General features: G+C 44.9%; 1 protein-coding gene and 1 long non-coding RNA gene across 2 annotated transcripts in view; one reads left to right on the top strand and one right to left on the bottom strand.

The window, feature by feature from the left end:
- Positions 1 to 21,230, bottom strand: part of CLASP1 (cytoplasmic linker associated protein 1) — a gene marked incomplete at its 5' end in the record, with an annotated part of 120,923 nt that overhangs the window by 66,756 nt on the left and 32,937 nt on the right. The window contains 2 exons of the mRNA XM_075117647.1: positions 1,462 to 1,565; positions 13,559 to 13,621. Of these exons, the coding sequence (XP_074973748.1) occupies positions 1,462 to 1,565; positions 13,559 to 13,621 (167 nt within the window). The remainder of the gene's footprint in view (positions 1 to 1,461; positions 1,566 to 13,558; positions 13,622 to 21,230) is intronic.
- LOC142068516 (uncharacterized) lies at positions 5,845 to 10,111 on the top strand. The gene is made up of 2 exons (XR_012664326.1): positions 5,845 to 5,961; positions 6,678 to 10,111. It is a non-coding gene; the product is annotated as an uncharacterized LOC142068516 (long non-coding RNA).

The following is a 21,230-nucleotide window of genomic DNA, read 5'->3' on the forward strand; positions in this document are numbered from 1 at the left end:
TCTAACATCTTATTTCTACATTCTATTGAATTCATACATTAATAAAAAGAAAAGGAGGACTAGTGGCACCTTAGAGACTAACCAATTTATTTGAGCATAAGCTTTCGTGAGCTACAGCTCAGCTCAGCTGTAGCTCACGAAAGCTTATGCTCAAATAAATTGGTTAGTCTCTAAGGTGCCACTAGTCCTCCTTTTATTCATGTAAGTTTCAGAGTAGCACCCCTGTTAGTCTGTATTCGCAAAAAGAGAAGCTTTCTGAAAGAGGGATCTTAAATCAGATCAGCAGTTCTCAAATTAAGTTGCTGGTGCTCTGTGATGATTTGGAGTTGTTATGTGATCACAAATAGGGAGGAAAACAGTCTGAGTAATAGTGAATAAAAGGGGAGGTGGTCTGCCCATTTGCAAATGGGGAAAGAGATGTCCCTGAGACACTTTCTCTATGGGGATGTGGTCCACAATATGGAAAGGTTTGAGAACCCTGCATCAAATACTTCAAGAAATCCTTTCATCATCCCAACAGCTTAGGTCTCTAGAATTATCCTGTATAACATACAGGACAAAGTTGTACCCACATTACCCTGCACAGTGATTGGTACTCTCATTCTGCCTTCCCTTGAAAAATCAGAAAAACGTATGCAGAAAAATCAGGTAAATGTGGCAAAAGGTTAATGTATGGTTTCTGGATGAACAGCAGAAATTCGCTGGATTCTGCCACTGGAGAACTTTCACTGCAATAAGATTCAGGAATACATGAGAATTTTAGCTAATGCTTGCAAATGGAAATAACTCAGCAGGGATAAGGGAAATCAAGGGAGATTGGGATAGAAAATACAAAACAAATTGCCTTTGCTTCTAGGGGCACAGTAAATAAACACATTTCAGTTTTACAGAGTGACTAATACACTAATATTGAACTAGAGATAAGCCAAGCCATTAGCTGTTCAAAGTGTTCAACCAAGTGCCAGAAATACTGGGCAGAGACACTGGTGCAAATCCCAAAAAAACTGCAATGGGATCTAATGTCCACATAGAGCAGACAGGAGCCAAGTTTTTTAGGGTTTTGCCCAAAACATCCCCATGTAATTTACTGTCTGGGGCTTAGTTAGGACCCCAGTCCTTCCAGGCACTGAGCATCCTCAATTCCCTCTAGTGCTCAGCACCTCACAGGATACCCTCCTCAAAAATCAGATTAAAGACAAAGGGCTGATTTAACCTATTCCTCATCAGTGATACTAAAGCATCTCTGCTTGTTGGATAATAACTGATGAGGATTAACAAACTTCCACAATGAAATGTAGCATCGGTGCCAATACATTCAAATGCAAAACGCAATTATCAAACATCGCCACAGTGTCAGACATTGGGACATTTAAAACAACGGCTATTAAAAAAGAGAACATACGTACAGGTAACTTTAAGCCACTTTCTGGTGTCGGTAGCATTTTGTATTTTTCCTCTTACCAGTGCATCAGCCACAGCAGCCTCCAGATCTGTGCTTGAGCTCAGGACTCGCATGGCATTCACAGAAGCAGGCATCCTGCCTGGCTGTCCAAGTCCAAACCGGTCTGCACAAAAGACAACATTGAAAGAGACTGTTAAGTGAATTCACATTCACTCTGAATCCTAATAAGGTGTCTGGCCAGGAACTCCCCAACGAAAGGCTTCGGGAACCCACAGTACCATTTCATTAAATGTTATTTTATCCGTCACTCTGACACATTTTGCCGCTATGGTATTTAAAACAAAAATACTACAAACAAACTCCAGTACTTAAGCTACCAGAGACACTATGTTTGATTTTCATAGGCATATTTTCCTGTTGCAAGATGGGTGGGAAAGGAATCTATTTTTCCTTTTATTTTACTCTCTCTCTCTCTTTTTAAATTTACTCTTTTCTACTTTTATTTTGGTTTCATGAGTCACACATATATGAGGCCCAATCCTCCTCTTATCAAAATCAACTGTAAAACTTTCATTGACTTCTCTGAAGCAGAATCGGGTCTACAGTTCCATTACTCACTAATTCTATTAAGTGCTGATATTGCAACTCTCTCATTTGAGTAGCCCCTACTCACAAGAGTCATTTGACTGAAATCAAAGGCTTGAGATCTTACATATTAAGTTTCAAGACTTGACTAACCACTAATTGAGTTTTTTCCTCTCATGTGGGAAGAAGAACGTATAAAAAGGGAGAAACATCTATGGTGTGATCATCTCTGAAGTGGTTCCAACCTCACTTTTGTTGTTAAATGGCTCTTAGAGGAACAGGCTTAAATTTGCCCTGGGCTGAAACTTGGCCTCAATACTGTATCATAAATCAACATACAATTTCTTTCTTTTGCAAGTAAATAAAGGATCTGATCAGGGTTGCCACCCATCTGGGTTTTACCTGAACACTCTGCTTTTTGGCTTCTGTGTCCAGATGCCATTTAGAGTTGCCAGGTTTCAACTGGAAAGTGCAGTTTCAACTGGAAAGTGCAGTCGTAAAGGGGACCTGGCAACCCTAAATGGCACCCCGAACCAAAAGTCCGGTTACTGTGGAGCAGGGGGAAGAGCTGAGTCATTAACCCATATCAGCACAAACTCAGCTGGGGCCGCCTCCTACCTGCAGGCAGCTCCTTGAGACGATCTAGCGAGTGGCTGGGGGAGATGGGAAGAGGAGCAAGTGACGGGGGCAGGGCCTTGAGGGAAAGAGGTGGGGAGGGAGGCGGGCCGTGGGGAAGAGGCTGAGAAGGGACGGAGCCTCAAGGGAAGAGGCGGAGCAGGGGCAGGGCCTGGGGAGGAAAAAACAAACAATTTCCTACCTTTCGTAACTGTTGTTCTTCAAGGTGTGTTTCTCATGTCCATTCCATTCTAGGTGTGCACACGCCATCGGAGATTTTTGCCCTAGTGGTACCCATACGGCTAGCTGTTGCTGGCCCTGCGCCCTCTCAGTTCCTTCTTGCCGACAACTCCGACAGAGGGGCAGGAGGGCAGGTAATGAAATGGGCATGAGCAACCCATCTCGAAGAACAACAGTTACGAAAGGCAGGTAACCGTGTTTCCTTTTTCAAGTGCTTGCTCATGCGGATTCCATTTTCAGTGACTCACAAGCAGTATCAATGGAGGTGGGCTTGGAGTTCGCCGCTGTGCAGCTTATAGAGCACCTCTGCCTAACCCAGTGTCATCCCGAGCTTGCTGGGTCAGAGCATAGCGTGAAGCCAACGTGTGGACAGACAACCAGGTCGCGGTCCAACAGATCTCTTGGATCAGCACCTGAGCGAGGAAGGACCTAGTCGAGTGAGCCGTCACTATCGGCGACGGGGGCCCCTTCGCTAGCTCGTAGCAGTAGCAGATACAGGCAGTGATCCACGATGATATTATTTGGTCAGACACCGGGGAACCTTTCATCCTGTCTGCGATCGCCACGAACAACTGCGTTGACTTAAGGAATGGCTTCGTTCTGTCTATGTAAAAGGCCAGAGTGCGCCTGACATCCAGGGTATGCAACCTGCCTTCTTCATCTGTCGCATGGGGCTTAGGAAAAAGAACCAGCAAATATATGTCTTGACCAGTATGGAACTGGGAGAGGACCTTGGGCAGAAGGGCCAGGTGTGGATGCAACTGAACCTTGTCCTTATAGAAAACCGCGTAAGGTGGTTCAGACATTAGCGCTCTGATTTCAGACACTCGACAGGCCGAAGTTATGGCGACTAGGAAGGAGACCTTCCAGGAGAGAAGCAGTAAAGAACAGGAAGTGAGGGGTTTGAAGGGGGGAGCCATGACAGCACAAGATTCAGGTCCCAAGGGAGTACCAGATCCTGAACATGCAGGTAAAAGCGCTCTAGGCCCTTCAGAAACCATGCCATTACAGGGTGGGTGAAGACCGACCTGCCTCGAAATGGAGGATGGAACACCAACATGGACACCAGGTGCACCTTGACCGAAGATAGTGATAGGCCCTGGAGCTTAAGATGCAGCAAACAGTCCAGGATGTCCTGCAGGGGGGCCTCCTCTGCACAGATGCAACGATCCAAAGCCCAACACGTAAAACACTTCCACTTTGCTACAAAGCCCTGGTGGAGGGCTTCCTGTTGCCCAGCTGGACACTGGCGCAACATTGCTGCTCCTCCCCACTCAGCCAGGCAGAAGCCAGGATGTCAAGTGCAGTGCTGCCAGGTTCCGGTGCAGCAGATTGCTGTGGTTCTGGGACAGCAGATCCAGCCAAAGAGGCAGCTGCAGGGGGGGGTAGCTGTCAACAGACTCAGCAGCATGCCAAACCAGTGCTGACGTGGTCACAAGGGGGCCACAAGGATGACCTTGGCCTTGTCTTGCTTTACCTTCAGGAGGACCGTATGGATCAAGGGCACCAGCGGGAAGGTGTACATCAGCGCTCCCGACCAGGAGATCAGGAAAGCATCCGACAGGGAGCCCTTGTCCCTGCCCTGCAGACAACAGAACACGTGGCACTTCCTGTTCTGACTGGATGCAAACAGGTCCACCTGGGGAGTCCCTGACTTGCAGAAGATCAGGCTGACTACTTCTGGATGGAGTGACCATTCGTGGTGAGACAAGAAGGTTCTGTTGAGGCGATCTGCCAAGACATTCTTGGTGCCCGACAGGTGGGTGGCCACCAGGTGAATGGCGTTCCTCATGCGAAGTCCCAGAGGCTGAACACTTTGCGACAAAGGGCTAAAGCCCTGGCGCCACCCTGCCTGTTGATGTAATACATTGCAGCGGTATTGTCCATCAGGACCTGCACCACCTTGCCCTTCAGATGGGACAAGAAAGCCTGACAGGCTAGCCAAACTGCCCTGAGCTCCCTGACATTGATGTGGAGGGCCAGGTCGGGTTGCAGCCAATGACCCTGGATGCTGAGCTGGCCCAGGTGGACTTCCCAGCCGAGATCCAAAGCATCCGAGACCAGGGTGAGCAATGGGGTCAGAGACACAAAGGGAAGTCCTTGCAGCAGTGATGTGGGATCCCGCCACCAGTCCAATGACAGTTGGATATGGCTTGGTACTGTGACTACTTGGTCTAGGGCAGGGATCTCAAAAAAATGGGTTATTTCCTGTGGCCCGCCAAGCTCCCCGCACCCCCCTGAAGTTATTTCCTGTGGCCCGCCAAGCTCCCCGTGCCCCCCCGGAGTTATTTCCTGCAGGCCGCCAAGCTCCCCTCCCTCCACAGCATGCTGCGTCCCTGCTCCTCTGCCTACCTCCAGGCACTTCCTGCCGCCAAACAGCTGTTCGGCAGCGCTTAGTGCTTTCCAGGAGGGAGGGGGGAGCTGCACGCTCAGGGGAGGAGGTGGAGAAGAGGTGGGGCAGCGGTTGGAATAGGGGCAGGGAGGGGGCAGAGTTGGGGTGCGGACTTTGGGGAAGGGATTGGAAAGGGGGCAGGGAAGGGGTGGGGACTTTGGGGAAGGGATTGGAAAGGGGGCAGGGAAGGGGTGGGAAGAGGTGGGATAGGGGCAGGGCCTCATGGAAGGGGCGGAGTGGGGGTGGGGCCAGGGGGCTTTTGTACCTTTATATGGAAAGGTGTCAGTGATGTGGCCCTCGGGCCAATGTACTAGTCCTCATGTGGCCCTCGTGGTGATTCGAGTTTGAGATCCCTGGTCTAGGGGGTGCCTGCTGGGAGTGTAAACCGAGGCCAGTCACGTTTGCAGAAGCCTCATACAAAGACAGCACACAGCCACGTGTGGGCTGTAGTGAGCGTGTGGGCTTTTATGTGGGAGATTAAGTCCGCCATGGCCCAAAAACGTGCCTCAGGAAGGAAGGCCCTGGCCTGCGTGGAGTCAAGGACTGTCCCAATAAACTCTATGCATTGGACTGGAGTTAACATGGACTTTTCTGTGTTTACCAACAGGCACAGGTCGCTGCAGGTGGAAAGCACCAGATCGAGGCTCCTTTGCACCTGCTCTGGAGATCTGCCCTTGGTGAGCCAGTTGTCGAGATACAGAAAGATTTGGACCCCCTGATGTTTGAGGTAAGCCACCACTGGCTCCACACATTTCGTGAACACCCTGGGGGCATCGGACAGGCCAAAAGATAGCGCTGTGAACTGAAAGTGTCGCCTGGCCATTATGAAGCGCAGGAACCATCTGTGTCCTGGGAATATGGAGACATGGAAGTACACGTCCTTTAAGTCGAGAGTTGCATACCAGTCCCCTGGATCCAGGGGAGGGATGATGGAGGCCAGGGAGACCATGCGGAACATCAACTTCTTGAGAGACTTGGACCAGAATTGGCCTGAGGCCAGACACTTAGGCCAGAATGGGCCTGAGGCCCCCTTTCACCTTTGGGATTAGGAAGTATCAGGAGTAGAATCCTCTTCCTTCCATATCCTAAGGAACCTTTTCAACCTCCTGAACAAGGAAAAGCTCATGAGAAGGGTCTGAAGAGGGACAGGGAAGAAGGGGGGCGGAAGGGAGGGGTGTCCAAAAATTGCAGGGTATAGCCCCAAGTGATTCTGTCCAGGACCCAGCGGTCTGACGTAACCTGGGACCAGGCCAAAGAAGAAGGGGAGAGGCGGTCAAGGAAAGGGCGGGCAGGATCCGGGCAGATGGCTGGTGCGTCACTCTCAAGTGCACCCTCAAAATGAGCATTTCTGGCCCCCTTGATGCTTCACCGGGCTAGGCTGTGCAGGGGAGCGAGACAATGACGGGTGGCGGCGGCTAAACCCAGTGTCCCGTCTCCTTGTAGGCCACTGACGAGGCTGCCACTGTTGTGGTTGCAGAAGGCCAGAACAGCTGTCTTAATGCTTGAGGAGTGTGCATCCCCGGAGAGCGGAGAGTCGCCCATGTGTCCTTAAGGCCGTGAAGCCGCGCATCCATCTGGTCAGAGAACAGACCGACACCATCAAATGGGAGGTCCTGAATAGAGGCCTGCATCTCCTGGGACAGGTCTGCAGACTGGAGCCAGGAACTGCGCCTTATAACCACCACTGAGGTGACCACCCGGGCAGCCGAATCGGCCATATCCCAGGCCATTTGGAGGGAACACCGAGCTGCTGCAGTGCCTTCCTCCACCAGGGTTGCAAACTCCTGGGCCACCATCTGAGCTATGGAGTCTTTAAACTTGAGGAGGGAGTCCCACACGTTAAAACTGTAACGGCCCAAGAGGGGCTGGTGGTTCACCACCTGAAACTGGAGGCTGGCCATCGAATAATCTTGCGACCAAACAAGGCCAACCGCTTAGCCTCTTTATTTTTGGGGGTGGAACTGGTGGGGCCCTGCTTACCCTTTTCATTGGCCACAGACACAATCAACAATCCTGGTGGTGGGTGGGTATATAAGTATTCGAACCCTTTTGCCAGGATGAAGTACTTTTTCTCCACTCTTTTAGATGAGGGCAGAATAGAGGATGGGATTTGCCAGATCAACTTGGCAATGTTCAAGACCCCTTCATGCACCGCGAGTACAACTCGGGCTGAGGTGGCCACCAAGAGCACACTGAACAATGTGTTCGTCAGCTCCTCCATCTCCCCTGCTTTGAGGCCCAAATTCAAAGCCACGCTACAGAGCAGCATGGCTAGCTGTGGAGGGCCCCACCACCGCCTCGTCCAGGGAGGAGGAGGAGGATGACTGGACCATCAGGGGAGGCCTTCTGGCATCTTCCCACGAAGGGGAGAGTGGCCTTGGAGTGGGCACCGGCTCCTCACCCGTGACCATCACCAGAACATCCTGCATTGAACCCAGTGCCGGCGGTGCTGCGGGCGCAGACTTTGGCCTGTCTGATGCGGCAACCGAGGGTTGGTGAGAGTGGGGCAATAGCATAACAGTAACCCCCCAGGCATTCCAATAAGTCCATTAGTTCGTCCATTGGCTGCTGCCAGGCCAGCCCCAATGCCGCAGATGATCCCTCCAGGGCCCAGTCCCCTTGCAGCCTGGGTGAGGGTCTAAACTGTGCCACCAATCCAGATAAGTCGTCGCCCTCCAGTGACCACGGAAGGGCTGTCCAGGCCTGGGTCTGGCGGTTAACCATCGCCACCGGTGACCAGGAGCATTCTGACTGGTGCCAGGAGTAGGGAGAGCAGCATCGTGTTGGGGAGTGGCCTCAAAGTCAAGGTGTCAGCAACATGATGTGGATCGGTGCCAAAGGGATCGACTACGCCTGGGAGAGCTTTGGCGCAAAGACAGGAACCGGGAGTGTGGTACCGATGACTGGTAACGATGGGTCAGAGACCTGGGGCACAGAGACCAAGAGCATGGCGACCTAGGGCTCTGCCTTGGCTCTGGAGATCAGTGGCGCTCGCTCATCCTGTGCAAGGCCTTACTGGTGGGCTTGCCCTCACCTTAGCTAGTTCCATTGCCGAACGTGGTGCCAGCACCAGCAAGAGCTCCCTTGGCTCTGCAGGCGCTGAGAGCTGAGCAGGCGTTGACCGACCCATCAGCTTTGACCCTGTACCACTTGCCGTAGTTGGTGGCAGGTCTATTCGGGGGGAGGCACCCCCCAGGGTGGAGCCCTTGTGCAGGTCTGGAGTGGGTGTAAGGCCCAAACAGGGTCCTTTGCCCAGCGTGCCTTTATCAGGCTTGCCCAGTGCCATCTTCTTCAGCTCCTTTTTCAGTACCAGGGACGGGGAACAGTGCCAGAGGTGCGCTGTGCACCGAGGCTGAAGCGCTGGCTCCCTGCATCAGGAGGGCCCTGAGACGTACGTCGCGTTCCCTCTGTGTCCGACGACGAAAGTTCTTACAGACGCAACAACGCTCCTTCATGTGGGACTCCCCAGGGCACTGCAGACAACTATTGTGAGGGTCACTAACAGGCATAGGCCTGTTACGCATGGAGCAGGGCTTAAAACCCAGAGAATGGGCATGCCCCGCCCAGGGCAAAGCCCCCACCTAACTAACTGAACACTTAACAGCTACTTAACTACTAACTAAGAAACAATAGAAATATTTACAACTGGAAGCACAAGGCTGAAACAGGAAAGAAACCACTGGCCACCTGCAAAGCAAGGGAGAGAGGCACTCTGACTGACCACCACGGGTGGTAAGAAGGAACTGAGAGGGTGCAGGGCCGGCAGCGCTTGATATATTGTGGCATGAGCGCGGCACTCCAGGGGGTGCCACAGCTGGCCCTACGGATACCACTAAGGCAAAAATCTCTGACAGCCGTGTATGTGGGTGTGCACACACCTAGAATGGAATTGACATGAGCAAGCACTCAAAGAAGAAGCAGCGGTGCAGGGAGAGCCTCGGGGATCAAGTTACCAGCAACTAGAAAGGTGGCAACCCTTTAATATAATGGAAAAGCTCCCAGTGATTTCAATGTGAACAGCACTGGGCCCAAAATGTGATTTACATCCAAAATATTGCTTGGCGTCCTTTATCATTTCCCAGGATTTTGCATATTAATGTCATTTAGCAAAAACCCAGCAAATTGCTAATTGCAGACACATATATTATTCTTACTAATAAAACACACTGTCAGCCAAAGGCATACAGTAGGTATTCGAGGGGGATCAGACACAGGCAGCATTTAATTTGTAATGAAAGATGTGCCAGGGCTCAAATAAGTAGGTGCTAGGGTGCAAGCCCAGAAGTGGCGAGGCTATGAACTACCAAGCCTAAAGGTGCTAGGGCTCAGCCCTAGCACAAATTAAGCACTGGATACAGGGGCAGTGGACTTACCTATCATGGGCCAAATTCTGGCATCACACTGTTCATAAAGACTTTCTAGAGTAGAGGGAGTATGGAATGGAGGTAGTGTACCCTAGTCCAGGCTCCACTTATAAACAGGGAAAAGCTGCTCTGCAGATCTTTCCATGACATGAGCTACTTGGGGCAATCTGGTGCCCAGAGCCATGATCTGTATATTTATTCATGGGTATGCCTGGACTCATGAACAGACTAATTTCCAGAGGACATACATTTATATTGTCTTAGTGGAGAATGGTCCGACAAATGTTACCATTTAAATAAATGGAAACCTATTAGCATAAATGGTGCAGGGTCAAGCTGCATATGTGTATGCCCATCTGTGGTGTACTTAAGTGGCATTTGGTCGATACACAATACAAGATCAGTGGGCAAAAGGGACCAAGTCAAGGATTTTTTAACAGGTTTTTTGTATTTAATATTTAACTGAGGAAAAATATTCTATCCATTAAAAGCTTTGACCAAAAAGAAACATGATCATTTGTATGTGGTATAAATGTATTGCATCCTTCTATGCAACAGATGTAAAGTATTACGTTCAGAAGATTATCTGAGTGCAAACACTTAATAGGGAAATAATTAAATATAAGAAAATTATGCTGGTTTACACACCTTAACATTTACATTTTAAATTCTACAGTACAGAACTCTCTTGCAAACCTCAATTATAGAGAAAAAAAATTGTTAAGTTATACAAAGAACTAGAGAGAGGTGTAATTGTCCCAAAAGAATGATTTTTGTACTATTTGAATTAATCTCTTAAGGGCTCAAACTTGTAGTCTTTACTCTGGCAAAACTCCAACTTGAATTAAATCCAACTTTTGTCTGATTAAGGGGCTGCAGGATGAGATCAGCAATGGGAAAATAGGAGGGTTGTTTGTTTTTTTTTTAATTAAAAACATTTTGTCAAGTGATGAACTGAAAACTTGATTGTTTCTATATTTATGTTTAGAAGTGGACGGATGGTAGTTACGAGTTTCCTACTATCTTTCAGAGATGCATTATCAGATCAAACATTTTAAATTTACAGCAAGCACATTTTCTACAAAACACATTACACGGGGAAAAAATGAATTTCTTAAAAACTACTGCCAAAAAATAATCAAATCATGACATTTTACAAGGAAATAAAAATTGTATGCGTTATTACCATCCCCTTTTTTAATGAACTCAGTTGCACAACCGTTATAAATACTTGATAGAAATTTCATCCCAGAATGGAAAGATCTGTAACTCCTTTAGTAGGAATGCAGAGGAGATGACACTGCATTATATATGATACAAACTAAATGCGTTGCTACACAGATTTATTTTATGAAAGTATACAGAAACACGAGTGTTTTCACAAACACAGATGGATAACTGGTATATACAAAAAGGTAGAAAATGATGACGCAAATTGTGTTCTCAGTTATATCTGTGCAAACCTAACGGATTTAAGCAGCATTGCTAAGGTGGTACTGAGAGCAGAATTCGGTCTCTTGGTATCATCACATAGCACTTTGAGTGTCATTGGTTTGTAAGTTAATTTAGCGTTGCATTAGAAAAGGGAAGACAGTTTCTGTATTTAATGAACAACAGAATGACAAAATAATTCAGTTGTAAACCAGTTTAAATTACCCGGCATAAACATAAACAAAAGGGAGCTGTTTTTAAACAAATCAGAATAAGTACAATGTGGCATGCTGGCATATATCTTGCTCCAAGAGTACTGCTGGAATCTCTGAGATACAGATTTAAAGGTCACTGAATAATGTAACACAGAACACATTGGGCCCCAATTCCCTGATACTCTGTTCCTGCATCAAGTGCAGAAATGAGGTGGGACATGCGTCAAAGGTGTCTATATGAGCTTTTGCATCTCCCTAATTCTGGGCTGTGCTGGGGACATGCCTGGCTGCTGGCACAACTGAGAGCAGACCCCGCATCATTACGTTGGCACAGAATAGCCAGAGTACTATGTGCTCTGGTCATGCATCTTTGCTCCCCTTGCCTGAGCCACTACACTTGCTCTGGACTGGCTAAGAAACACCCCCCCTAACAATCAGGGTATTCTGCAAGGGCCATCTTTGACACTGCCAAAGCAGGACTGGGGCCAGTGTTTCCAAGCTGTGTACAGCTTTGTAATATGAAGTAAGCTTAAACCAGCAATCTTGCTGTCTTTGAGCATGTAATCTCCCTTTTATTTCAATGGAAATTATACATGTTTAAGAGCTACGTGAGTGGAGCTATAACAACCTCAATTTCAGACACATTTTTTTTCAGTTGCATTGAAGAACTCTAGTTAGACTGAAAGACTAGTAAAATGTCTTATCTACAATTCAGAACAGTTTGTCTGAAACCTGCTTAAGGATTAAACCTTATTCTTCCAAGAGGTAACTGATTTCAGTGGGACTTCTTATGTGAGCAAGATACATAGGATTTAAAAGTCTATGCCACTTGGTTTCATGCTATTTAGTGGGATTGCTCGCTATTTGATGATGGCTGAGGTTTTCAAAGATGACTAAGGGGATTGGGCCCTCAATTCCCAAGGACATTCATTGGCATTTGACAGCAAAACTCACTTAGGCCCCTTTGAAAATTCCAGCTTTAGTTCATTTTTAAAAGGGGAAGTTAGGTCTATTTGTGGCTTGATTTTATCATCTGTATGGAGGCAAAATTCCCACTGGCTTTAGTCTTCTCAAGGACAAAGGTTATTTACTGTGTTGTGTTTGATCAAACTTTGTGCAAATTTACAGGAGCTAAAAATGTAGACTATATCATAAGAAGTGGAAAAGGAACGTGTAGTCTAGACCTTCACCTTTATTACAGTGAAATGTAATTTTTCAGTTCTTTCAATTATTCTGTGAAATGCATCAAATTTGAATTGTGGCCTAAAAAATTCTCAAGGTCAAAGTCAGTTCAACTTATAATTATTTTTTTATAGAATCACTCGATTAAAAAAATCAATTTTGAGGGTTTGGGTTAAATAACAGTCATTTAATTCAACCTCACCCTAAGTTAAGGAGAATTTCAAACACCCTATCAAAATGGGGACAGATAAATGATTGGCAATGTCATTAATGCCTCCACTCTGCTTTATGAAAAGGACAACTTTGCAGCTAAAATACTGGGCTAACTCCTCACTCAGTTCTTGCCAGCTAAACTCCCACTGCACCAAATCTTGAAGTCCTCACCCAGCTCTTATTAAAGAAAAACTCCCACTGAAATCAATTGATTTCAAAGGCAGTTGCACATGCTCAATATCTGAAGATTTGGCCCACACATTCAATGGGAATTTTGTTTGAGTAAAAGGTGGGTAAGAATCTCAGGATTTATCCTATTAAAATCTAAATATTAATAGTGTGAGCAAAAGCACAGGGACTTTAAAGGGAGTCTTTCCCTTGGCTTGAGTGAGATTTGGACCAGGCCTTAAAAAATTATATATTGGAAAATGTTACATTTGCCATTTTTATTTAAAAAGCCCATCCAGTGCTAATTTTGTGTTGATTTTGTGCATCTGGGGTTTGATCCTGCAAGGTACTGAGTGGGATTTGGGAATACTCAGCAATATGCAGGATCTGACCAGTAAGGGTCCGATCCCAATCACCTGCAACTCCCATTGACATAAATGGGAGTTGTGAGTGCTCAGCATCCCTGAGGATCTATCTCACGTTACACAGCTGATCCATTTGCAGGGTGGAATTAAGAATGCCCTGGATCACCCTTGGTTTGTTTGTACACGGCTCATGATGTTCCTAAAGCACATAAACAAAATTAAAAACATTCAATAAATTAAAATAAAAAAAGCATGTTAAACAAAAACCCCACAGTAATGAAAAGCACATGCCAAGTGCTGGCTGATATGCATGACAGCAAATGTTAAAATGGTTGTAAATAAGACTAATATTAAGAAGCAGATTCATGCAGTTAGCACTTGTTCACCTGACTGCCCAACAGAATCAGCAGTGGAGAGAGCACTAGTGGACCTGGAATGACGTCGAGAAGCTGCAAGTAAAAGGAATGGCAACACCCACAAGATTAACACACAAGTACCCAAGACAGAAAATGCCACAGTCCAAAAGGGATGCACACGATTACTACCAACATGGGTGTTCTATAGTGAAAGGAAATGCCGCCGCGTATGAATGCACAACAAGTACAGTGCAAGCCCCAAGGCAAAATCTCCATCGGCAGCTTCCTCCTTTCCCCACAACCACAAACACAATGTGTGACAAACAAATACATTGTTTTTAAGAATACCAAATTGTGTGCAGTTTAGCAAAGACTGGTGAGTGTCAGTCATATTCCAGAACCACAGAACCTAAAAACAGCTAGTATGAGAATGTGGAACATTTAACCCCGTAACAGGATTTAGATGTGATCAATCTAAATCCCAAAGTGAAGCCAAGAGGAATGATTAGAAATTGTGCTTGAAAATATTTCTCACAATATTCTACTCTATGTACAAGAAACAATGTCAATGACAAGACCAATTTCAGTAGAATGAGTTGTCACAAAAGTGTAAGGAGTCATACCGGGAAATAAATAAGCCACTGAGCACAGCTCTTTTGTTAAATATTTTAGTTTTACACACACACACACTCTCTCTCTCTCTAGCCATTGTGGCTATGACAGCTATATTGTAACATTTTTGCACATAGTTATTGTGTTTATATAAATATATTATATACATACATATATGTATGTGTGCGTAGAGAGTGTAATATATATACACACATACTCAAAATGTTATAGCAACAGACCTTTATATAGTAGCAATGGCTGGAGTTAAGACTGAATTCCACCTTCCATTTTAGCCCCTGATTTTCAGTGGTTCATAACTTCTTTGACAAATTCCTTTAGAGCAGAAGTTTTCCATTCTTAGTTTCAGCACAAAGGTGATTTGTTTTTGAATGTTGGAAAAAATTTTGTTCAGCCGTTTCTGAATTATGCCAGTGTTTTTAAAGAGCTTTTTCCCATATATCTAGCAATGCTGTGCTCATATAACTCAAAAACACATAAATCTAGAAACTCTAAAAGAAAGGCCCAATTCTGTACTCCGCTCATATGAGTAATTCTCAGTCAATACAATAGTTCTACTGAAGGCCTTATTCTTTGATTGTCGCTATTAATACTTGAAGAAAGTTACATTTGAACATGGCTCTTAATTTATAATGCTACATACACATTGTCAATAGTGCACATATATGCACATTACAAGAATTTAAAGGATTTTTTCTATTTAATTGCCAAACATTTGTAAATGTAACATTAAAATTACATACAAAAATGAGAAAGGAAAAAAAAGTTTCTCACAGCAATGGGAACTTGGCCATAAGGTATTCAGGGTGTGCAATGCAGTCTATAAAAATGGAGCCTAAGGCCCTATGCATTTATTCAAGTAAGCACTGATATCAAAAATGACTAATGAAAGTAAGGTTTGCAGGATCAGTAAAGAGTTACATATTAAGCTCCACAAGGCAGACCCTCCTTATACATATACGGATCTTCCTGCAGGATCAGGGCCTAAGAAGAAACAAAGGAATACAAAATACCTATACTTGAGCAATGTGGCCAAGTTAACATTACTGCGGGAACTTTATGTTCCACATTTCCTGATTTAGATCCCAGTCCTGCAAGCTGCTGAGTGCGGGCAGACATTTACACTTGCATACAGCCCCAGTGACATCATGGGGGCCATGTGAAGCCACTTGAAAGATCAGGCTTTTAGTGTGATATGACCAAAACATTAGGTTACCACAGGATTTTTATATTTAGTAGAGTCCAGTGGCATTTAAGTTAATCTTTACAATGTGAGTAAAATGACAGTTGGGACACTTCTCGGAGCACTCAGGACTGAAAGTCACCTTGTTACACCTGCCTCCAGAGTGAGAGAATCTTACCAGTACCCACTAGGTGTTAGCTCCCTAACACAAACAGCCTGTCAGCTACTCAAGCACTCTTCTCTGGGCTATACCAGCCTTGTCTTTGCCTTCCAGGTTGACAACAGATGCAATCCAGCCCCTGAATACTTTTGAAGTGCCTTTCTGTGGTACCCAGCCCACGATCACGGGATACCCAGAGAAATCCCAGATCATCTGTTCCCCAAAGAAAAGTTCACCATCGTTTACCAGTTTCATCTTAGACCATGCTCCTGTAATATGCACAGCACCTGAGTTCAATTATAAAACAAACAAATGTATGTAAGAAAGAATAGAGATTCAAATAAAAACATAAATACACAAGAACAGACCTTTGATGTACACCTCAAGATAGGGTTTCCTCCCCACACCTGCTGCTTACCTCTCCCTGTTAGGGTACTGTCTACACTAGAAACGCTACAGCGGCACAGCTGACGGTGTGCCGCTGTTGTGTAGAAACTTACTACGGTGATGGAAGGGGGTCTTCTGTCACTGTAGTAAATCTATCTCTCCAAGAGGCAGTAGCTAGGTTGATGAAAGAATTCTTCCATTGACCTAAAGGAGTCTACTTTAGGTCAGCTTAACTGCGTCGCACAGGGGTGGGAAGATTTCCATAGCCTTAAGCTATGTAGTTAGTTTAACCTAACTTTGTAGTGTAGACCAGGCCTTAGTTTCCTTCTCAAGTCTCTGCCAGCTCTTCATTATCATTGACTTTGAATGCTATCAGAGTACTATTTTATGACATACAGTACACAATGGTACCCTCTGGAGATAGGGGTGTGGGAGTGGGAGACACCTGTCTGGAGGAGTTGGTCTCAAGATATGTGAGGAGCATATTCTCTGTAGTTGTATCTCACAATGGCTAGGACTACCAGCGTGACATAGCCTTTCAATAGAGTTCTTCCATGACATTATGTTGGTGTACCCCAGAGACCCCTGTATCCCATTGCACCCCAGTGCACTCTGCGAGTTGGCATCAAGAGGTACTTGTGTCACAACACTGTGTTAAAAACACTGTGTTATTTAGTGTTTCCATGAAAACGTTACTGAATTCAGTAAGAATACTCTGGCTGAGTCACATAGTTTTGGCTTAAACTGATGTATGTACACTTCTTTCAGGTAATAATTCCACAGCAGAAAGTTTATGACTTGAGGCACTTATTCCAATTTATGACAGTCATTTCAGTGAAAATACACAAAAGTAGACAAATAAATTGGTTGTACCACAATTGTGCTCGTTTCTTATTGCACTGGAATTTTCTGTCTATTTTTTTCTGTAGTGGTTTCTATAACAAAATTTACTCACTGAAGTGATAATCCCCAGGCTACCACATCCAATGTTACATTTTAAATTAACTATTTTTCATCTATGTAATAAAAGTAATCAAATATAAAGTGAAACAATTTGTATAAATATTTTGTAGTATATAACTTAATAATCAATGTATGGGTCAGATCTTCAGCTGCCATAAATCAGCACAGCGTCACTGAATTCAATGGAACAGGGCCAATCTACAGCAGTTGAGGATCTAGCCCAATGTATTTATCTTTAGATCAAGGACCTGAAGGAAGTATTTCCACCCATATATTTTTGAGGTTTCATCTAACATACTTTCACTAAAAGGAAAACTTATGGCGTACACCAGTACCAACATAACGCCACTGAATGTAATAAGTTGCTGCTGAAACCAGGCATTCTCCATCCAGTAAGTTTATACAAAACAGCAGCATCATCATAATCAAAAAGGCTGACAAAGGAGGTGCTATTGTCATCATGAATAGGTCGGAATATGAACAAGAGGCTGCTCGGCAGCTCTCCAACACCACTTTCTACAAGCCATTACCCTCTGATCCCACTGAGGGTTACCAAAAGAAACTACAGCATTTGCTCAAGAAACTCCCTGAAAAAGCACAAGAACAAATCTGCACAGACACACCCCTGGAACTCTGACCAGGGGTATTCTATCTGCTACCCAAGATCCATAAACCTGGAAATCCTGGACGCCCCATCATCTCAGGCATTGGCACCCTGACAGCAGGATTGTCTGGCTATGTAGACTCCCTCCTCAGGCCCAACGCTACCAGCACTCCCAGCTATCTTCGAGACACCACTGACTTCCTGAGGAAACTACAATCCATCAGTGATCTTCCTGAAAACACCATCCTGGCCACTATGGATGTAGAAGCCCTCTACACCAACATTCCACACAAAGATGGACTACAAGCCGTCAGGAACAATATCCCGGATGATGTCATGGCTAACCTGGTGGCTGAACTTTGTGACTTTGTCCTCACCATAACTATTTCACATTTGGGGACAATGTATACCTTCAAATCAGCAGCACTGCTGTGGGTACCTGCATGGCCCCAGAGTATGCCAACATTTTTATGGCTGACTTAGAACAACGCTTCCTCAGCTCTCGCCCCCTAATGCCCCTGCTCTACTTGCGCTACATCGATGACCTCTTCATCATCTGGACCCATGGAAAAGAAGCCCTTGAGGAATTCCACCATGATTTCAACAATTTCCATCCCACCGTCAACCTCAGCCTGGACCAGTACACACAAGAGATCCACTTCCTGGACACTACGGTGCTAATAAACAATGGTCACATAAACACCACCCTATACCGGAAACCTACTGACCGCTGTACTTACCTACATGTCTCCAGCTTTCATCCAGACCACACCACATGATCCATTGTCTACAGACAAGCTCTACGATACAACCACATTTGCTCCAACCCCTCAGACAGAGACAAACACCTACAGGATCTCTATCAAGCGTTCTTACAACAATACCCACCTGCTGAAGTGAAGAAACAGATTGACAGAGCCAGAAGAGTACCCAGAAGTCACCTACTACAGGGCAGGCCCAACAAAGAAAATAACAGAACGCCACTAGCCATCACCTTCAACTCCCAACTAAAACCTCTCCAACGCATCATCAAGGATCTACAACCTATCCTGAAGGATGACCCATCACTCTCACAGATCTTGGGAGACAGGCCAGTCCTTGCTTATGGACAGCCCCCCAACCTGAAGCAAATACTCACCAGCAACCACACACCACACAACAAAAACACTAACCCAGGAACCTATCCTTGCAACAAAGCCCGTTGCCAACTGTCCACATATCTATTCAGGGGCCTAATCACATCAGCCACACTATCAGAGGCTTCAGAGGAACAGCCGTGTTAGTCTGTATTCGCAAAAAGAAAAGGAGTACTTGTGGCACCTTAGAGACTAACCAATTTATTTGAGCATGAGCTTTCGTGAGCTACAGCTCACTTCATCAGATGTTTACCGTGGATGAAGTGAGCTGTAGCTCACGAAAGCTCATGCTCAAATAAATTGGTTAGTCTCTAAGGTGCCACAAGTACTCCTTTTCTTTTTATCAGAGGCTTGTTCACCTGCACATCTACCAATGTGATATATGCCATCATGTGCCAGCAATGCCCCTCTGCCATGTACATTGGCCAAACTGGACAGTCTCTACGTAAAAGAATAAATGGACACAAATCAGACGTCAAGAATTGTAACATTCAAAAACTAGTCGGAGAACACTTCCATCTCTTTGGTCACTCGATTACACACCTAAAAGTGGCAATTCTTCAACAAAAAAACTTCAAAAACAGACTCCAGCGAGAGACTGCTGAATTGGAATTAATTTGCAAACTGGATACAATTAACTTAGGCTTGAATAAAGACTGGGAGTGGATGTGTCATTACACAAAGTAAAACTATTTCCCCTTGTTTATTTCCCCTCCAAACAAACAAAGCTTTTGTACAACAGGTGATGTATTCTGTTGGATATGAAATGACATTTGGTCAGAAACTGTTCTTGTAAACTGCTGGAAATGGCCCACCTTGATTATAACTACAAAAGGTTCCCCTCTCCCCTGCTCTCCTGCTGGTAATAGCTCACCTTTCCTGATCACTCTTGTTACAGTCTTTACGGTAACACCCATTGTTTCAAGTTCTCTGTGTATATAAAATCTCCCCACTGTATTTTCCACTGTATGCATCCGATGAAGTGAGCTATAGCTCACGAAAGCTTCTGCTCAAATAAATTTGTTAGTCTCTATGGTGCCACAAGTCCTCCTTTTCTTTTTATAATTGACCTTAGAAACAGAACTACAAAAGTAGTATCTACTGCGCTGCTTATTTATTATCTCTCACTGGCTCCAATATCAAATTGGCTCCATTTATAAATCAAAAGGTGATCCCTTCTATCTGCTAGCCCCATAAACTCAGCATGGCCTCTGATTATTAAGCTGGCATCTGCCACTTCTCACCAGCAATTAAGATTCTGTAGACAGAACAGAGCTGGTGATTTTGTGGTAGTCTCCTGAGTCAGATCAGGAAACCATCTCATTCTTCAGTTGCTGCTAGCAAAGCAAAAACCTTGCCGTGCACAGTAAAGCAAGTAGACACTTTCCCTTTGGCCAAACTCATAAAATCGCATGGCTATCAATGGGAGTTTGATGAGCACACCACCAGGATACTATTTAACCCAATGGGGGCAGAAGTGAATAAGAAGGTGGCAATTTTATGCAGTTGTTTTATTTTGAATACAATAACCACACACATTTAATATGACATTTTTCATTCAGATCAACCCCCACCTCCAAATAAAACACTGCATTTCAATGTATGCCTGTATATTTTCACTAGCACCAACACCTTCTCACAACTGGATATGTATGATCATACCAGCAGTTACTTTATAGAATGCCAACCAAGGGGCCCTCTTCATAAACACACTGGTGTAGTATAGGATAGCTTTGTGTGTCCAATTATCTTCAAATATTGATAAAACTTCAAAATTTGATAAATATCTGAGCAATGTGTGGCCAAATACTTACTGTGCATCAGAACCTACTTGAAATATGAATACAGAGATACTAACTCACTACTTCAGTTTCTTTTTCAAAATCTTTTGTGGTAATGTAATTTATTCTGGGTAAAGCACATTATTCAAAACAGAAGTAGCTGTGATCTGAACATAGGGGTCCGAGAAAGGTCAGATTCATGATGCAGTGCCAGAAAATGGCATCAACAAGGATATCCATGCTGATGCCTTAAGAACTACTGTTTGCTCATCCTGTATGTAGAAATCACTGAAAACTCCCTGCGATAGTTCAAAGGTCACATTCTAGATCTACAGATCAAGATGAGAAAAAAACCCAAACAACAGAAATGTTGTGAGGAAGGTCACCAAACACACAGGCTCCAATTCTGACCTCAGCTACGGGGCACATGTTCTTATTGGTCTGATCCAAAGCCCAGTAAAGACAACAGAAATCTTTCCATTGACTTAGTTTAATGTGCTTTGATCAGACCCTATCTCAACAACAGTTCTGTGTGTTATCTGCAATCTTGATCTCACAGCTTGGCTTGAGAGTGATTTTCAAATAATTTGATTTAAATATTTACATTCTCTCCCTGCTCCCCTCATTTTTAATAATGTGCATGTAGTACCATTGACTTCAACAAGACTACTAACCCTGACTGAGGATTGCAGGACTTGGTCCATTTCTTTCAGGGTAAATTTCATCCATAATTATTTCAGATCTAAATCAGTTTTGTAAAGAGATGTTCAAAAAAAAAAAAAAAAAAAAGAGGGAAAGGTTTTCACAGTTCCCCTTTCAAACTCAATTTTTTTTTACCTACATTATCTAATGAAAAAA

Source organism: Caretta caretta, chromosome 11, assembly GCF_965140235.1.
Source record: "Caretta caretta isolate rCarCar2 chromosome 11, rCarCar1.hap1, whole genome shotgun sequence".
Taxonomy (NCBI): Eukaryota; Metazoa; Chordata; order Testudines; family Cheloniidae; genus Caretta; species Caretta caretta.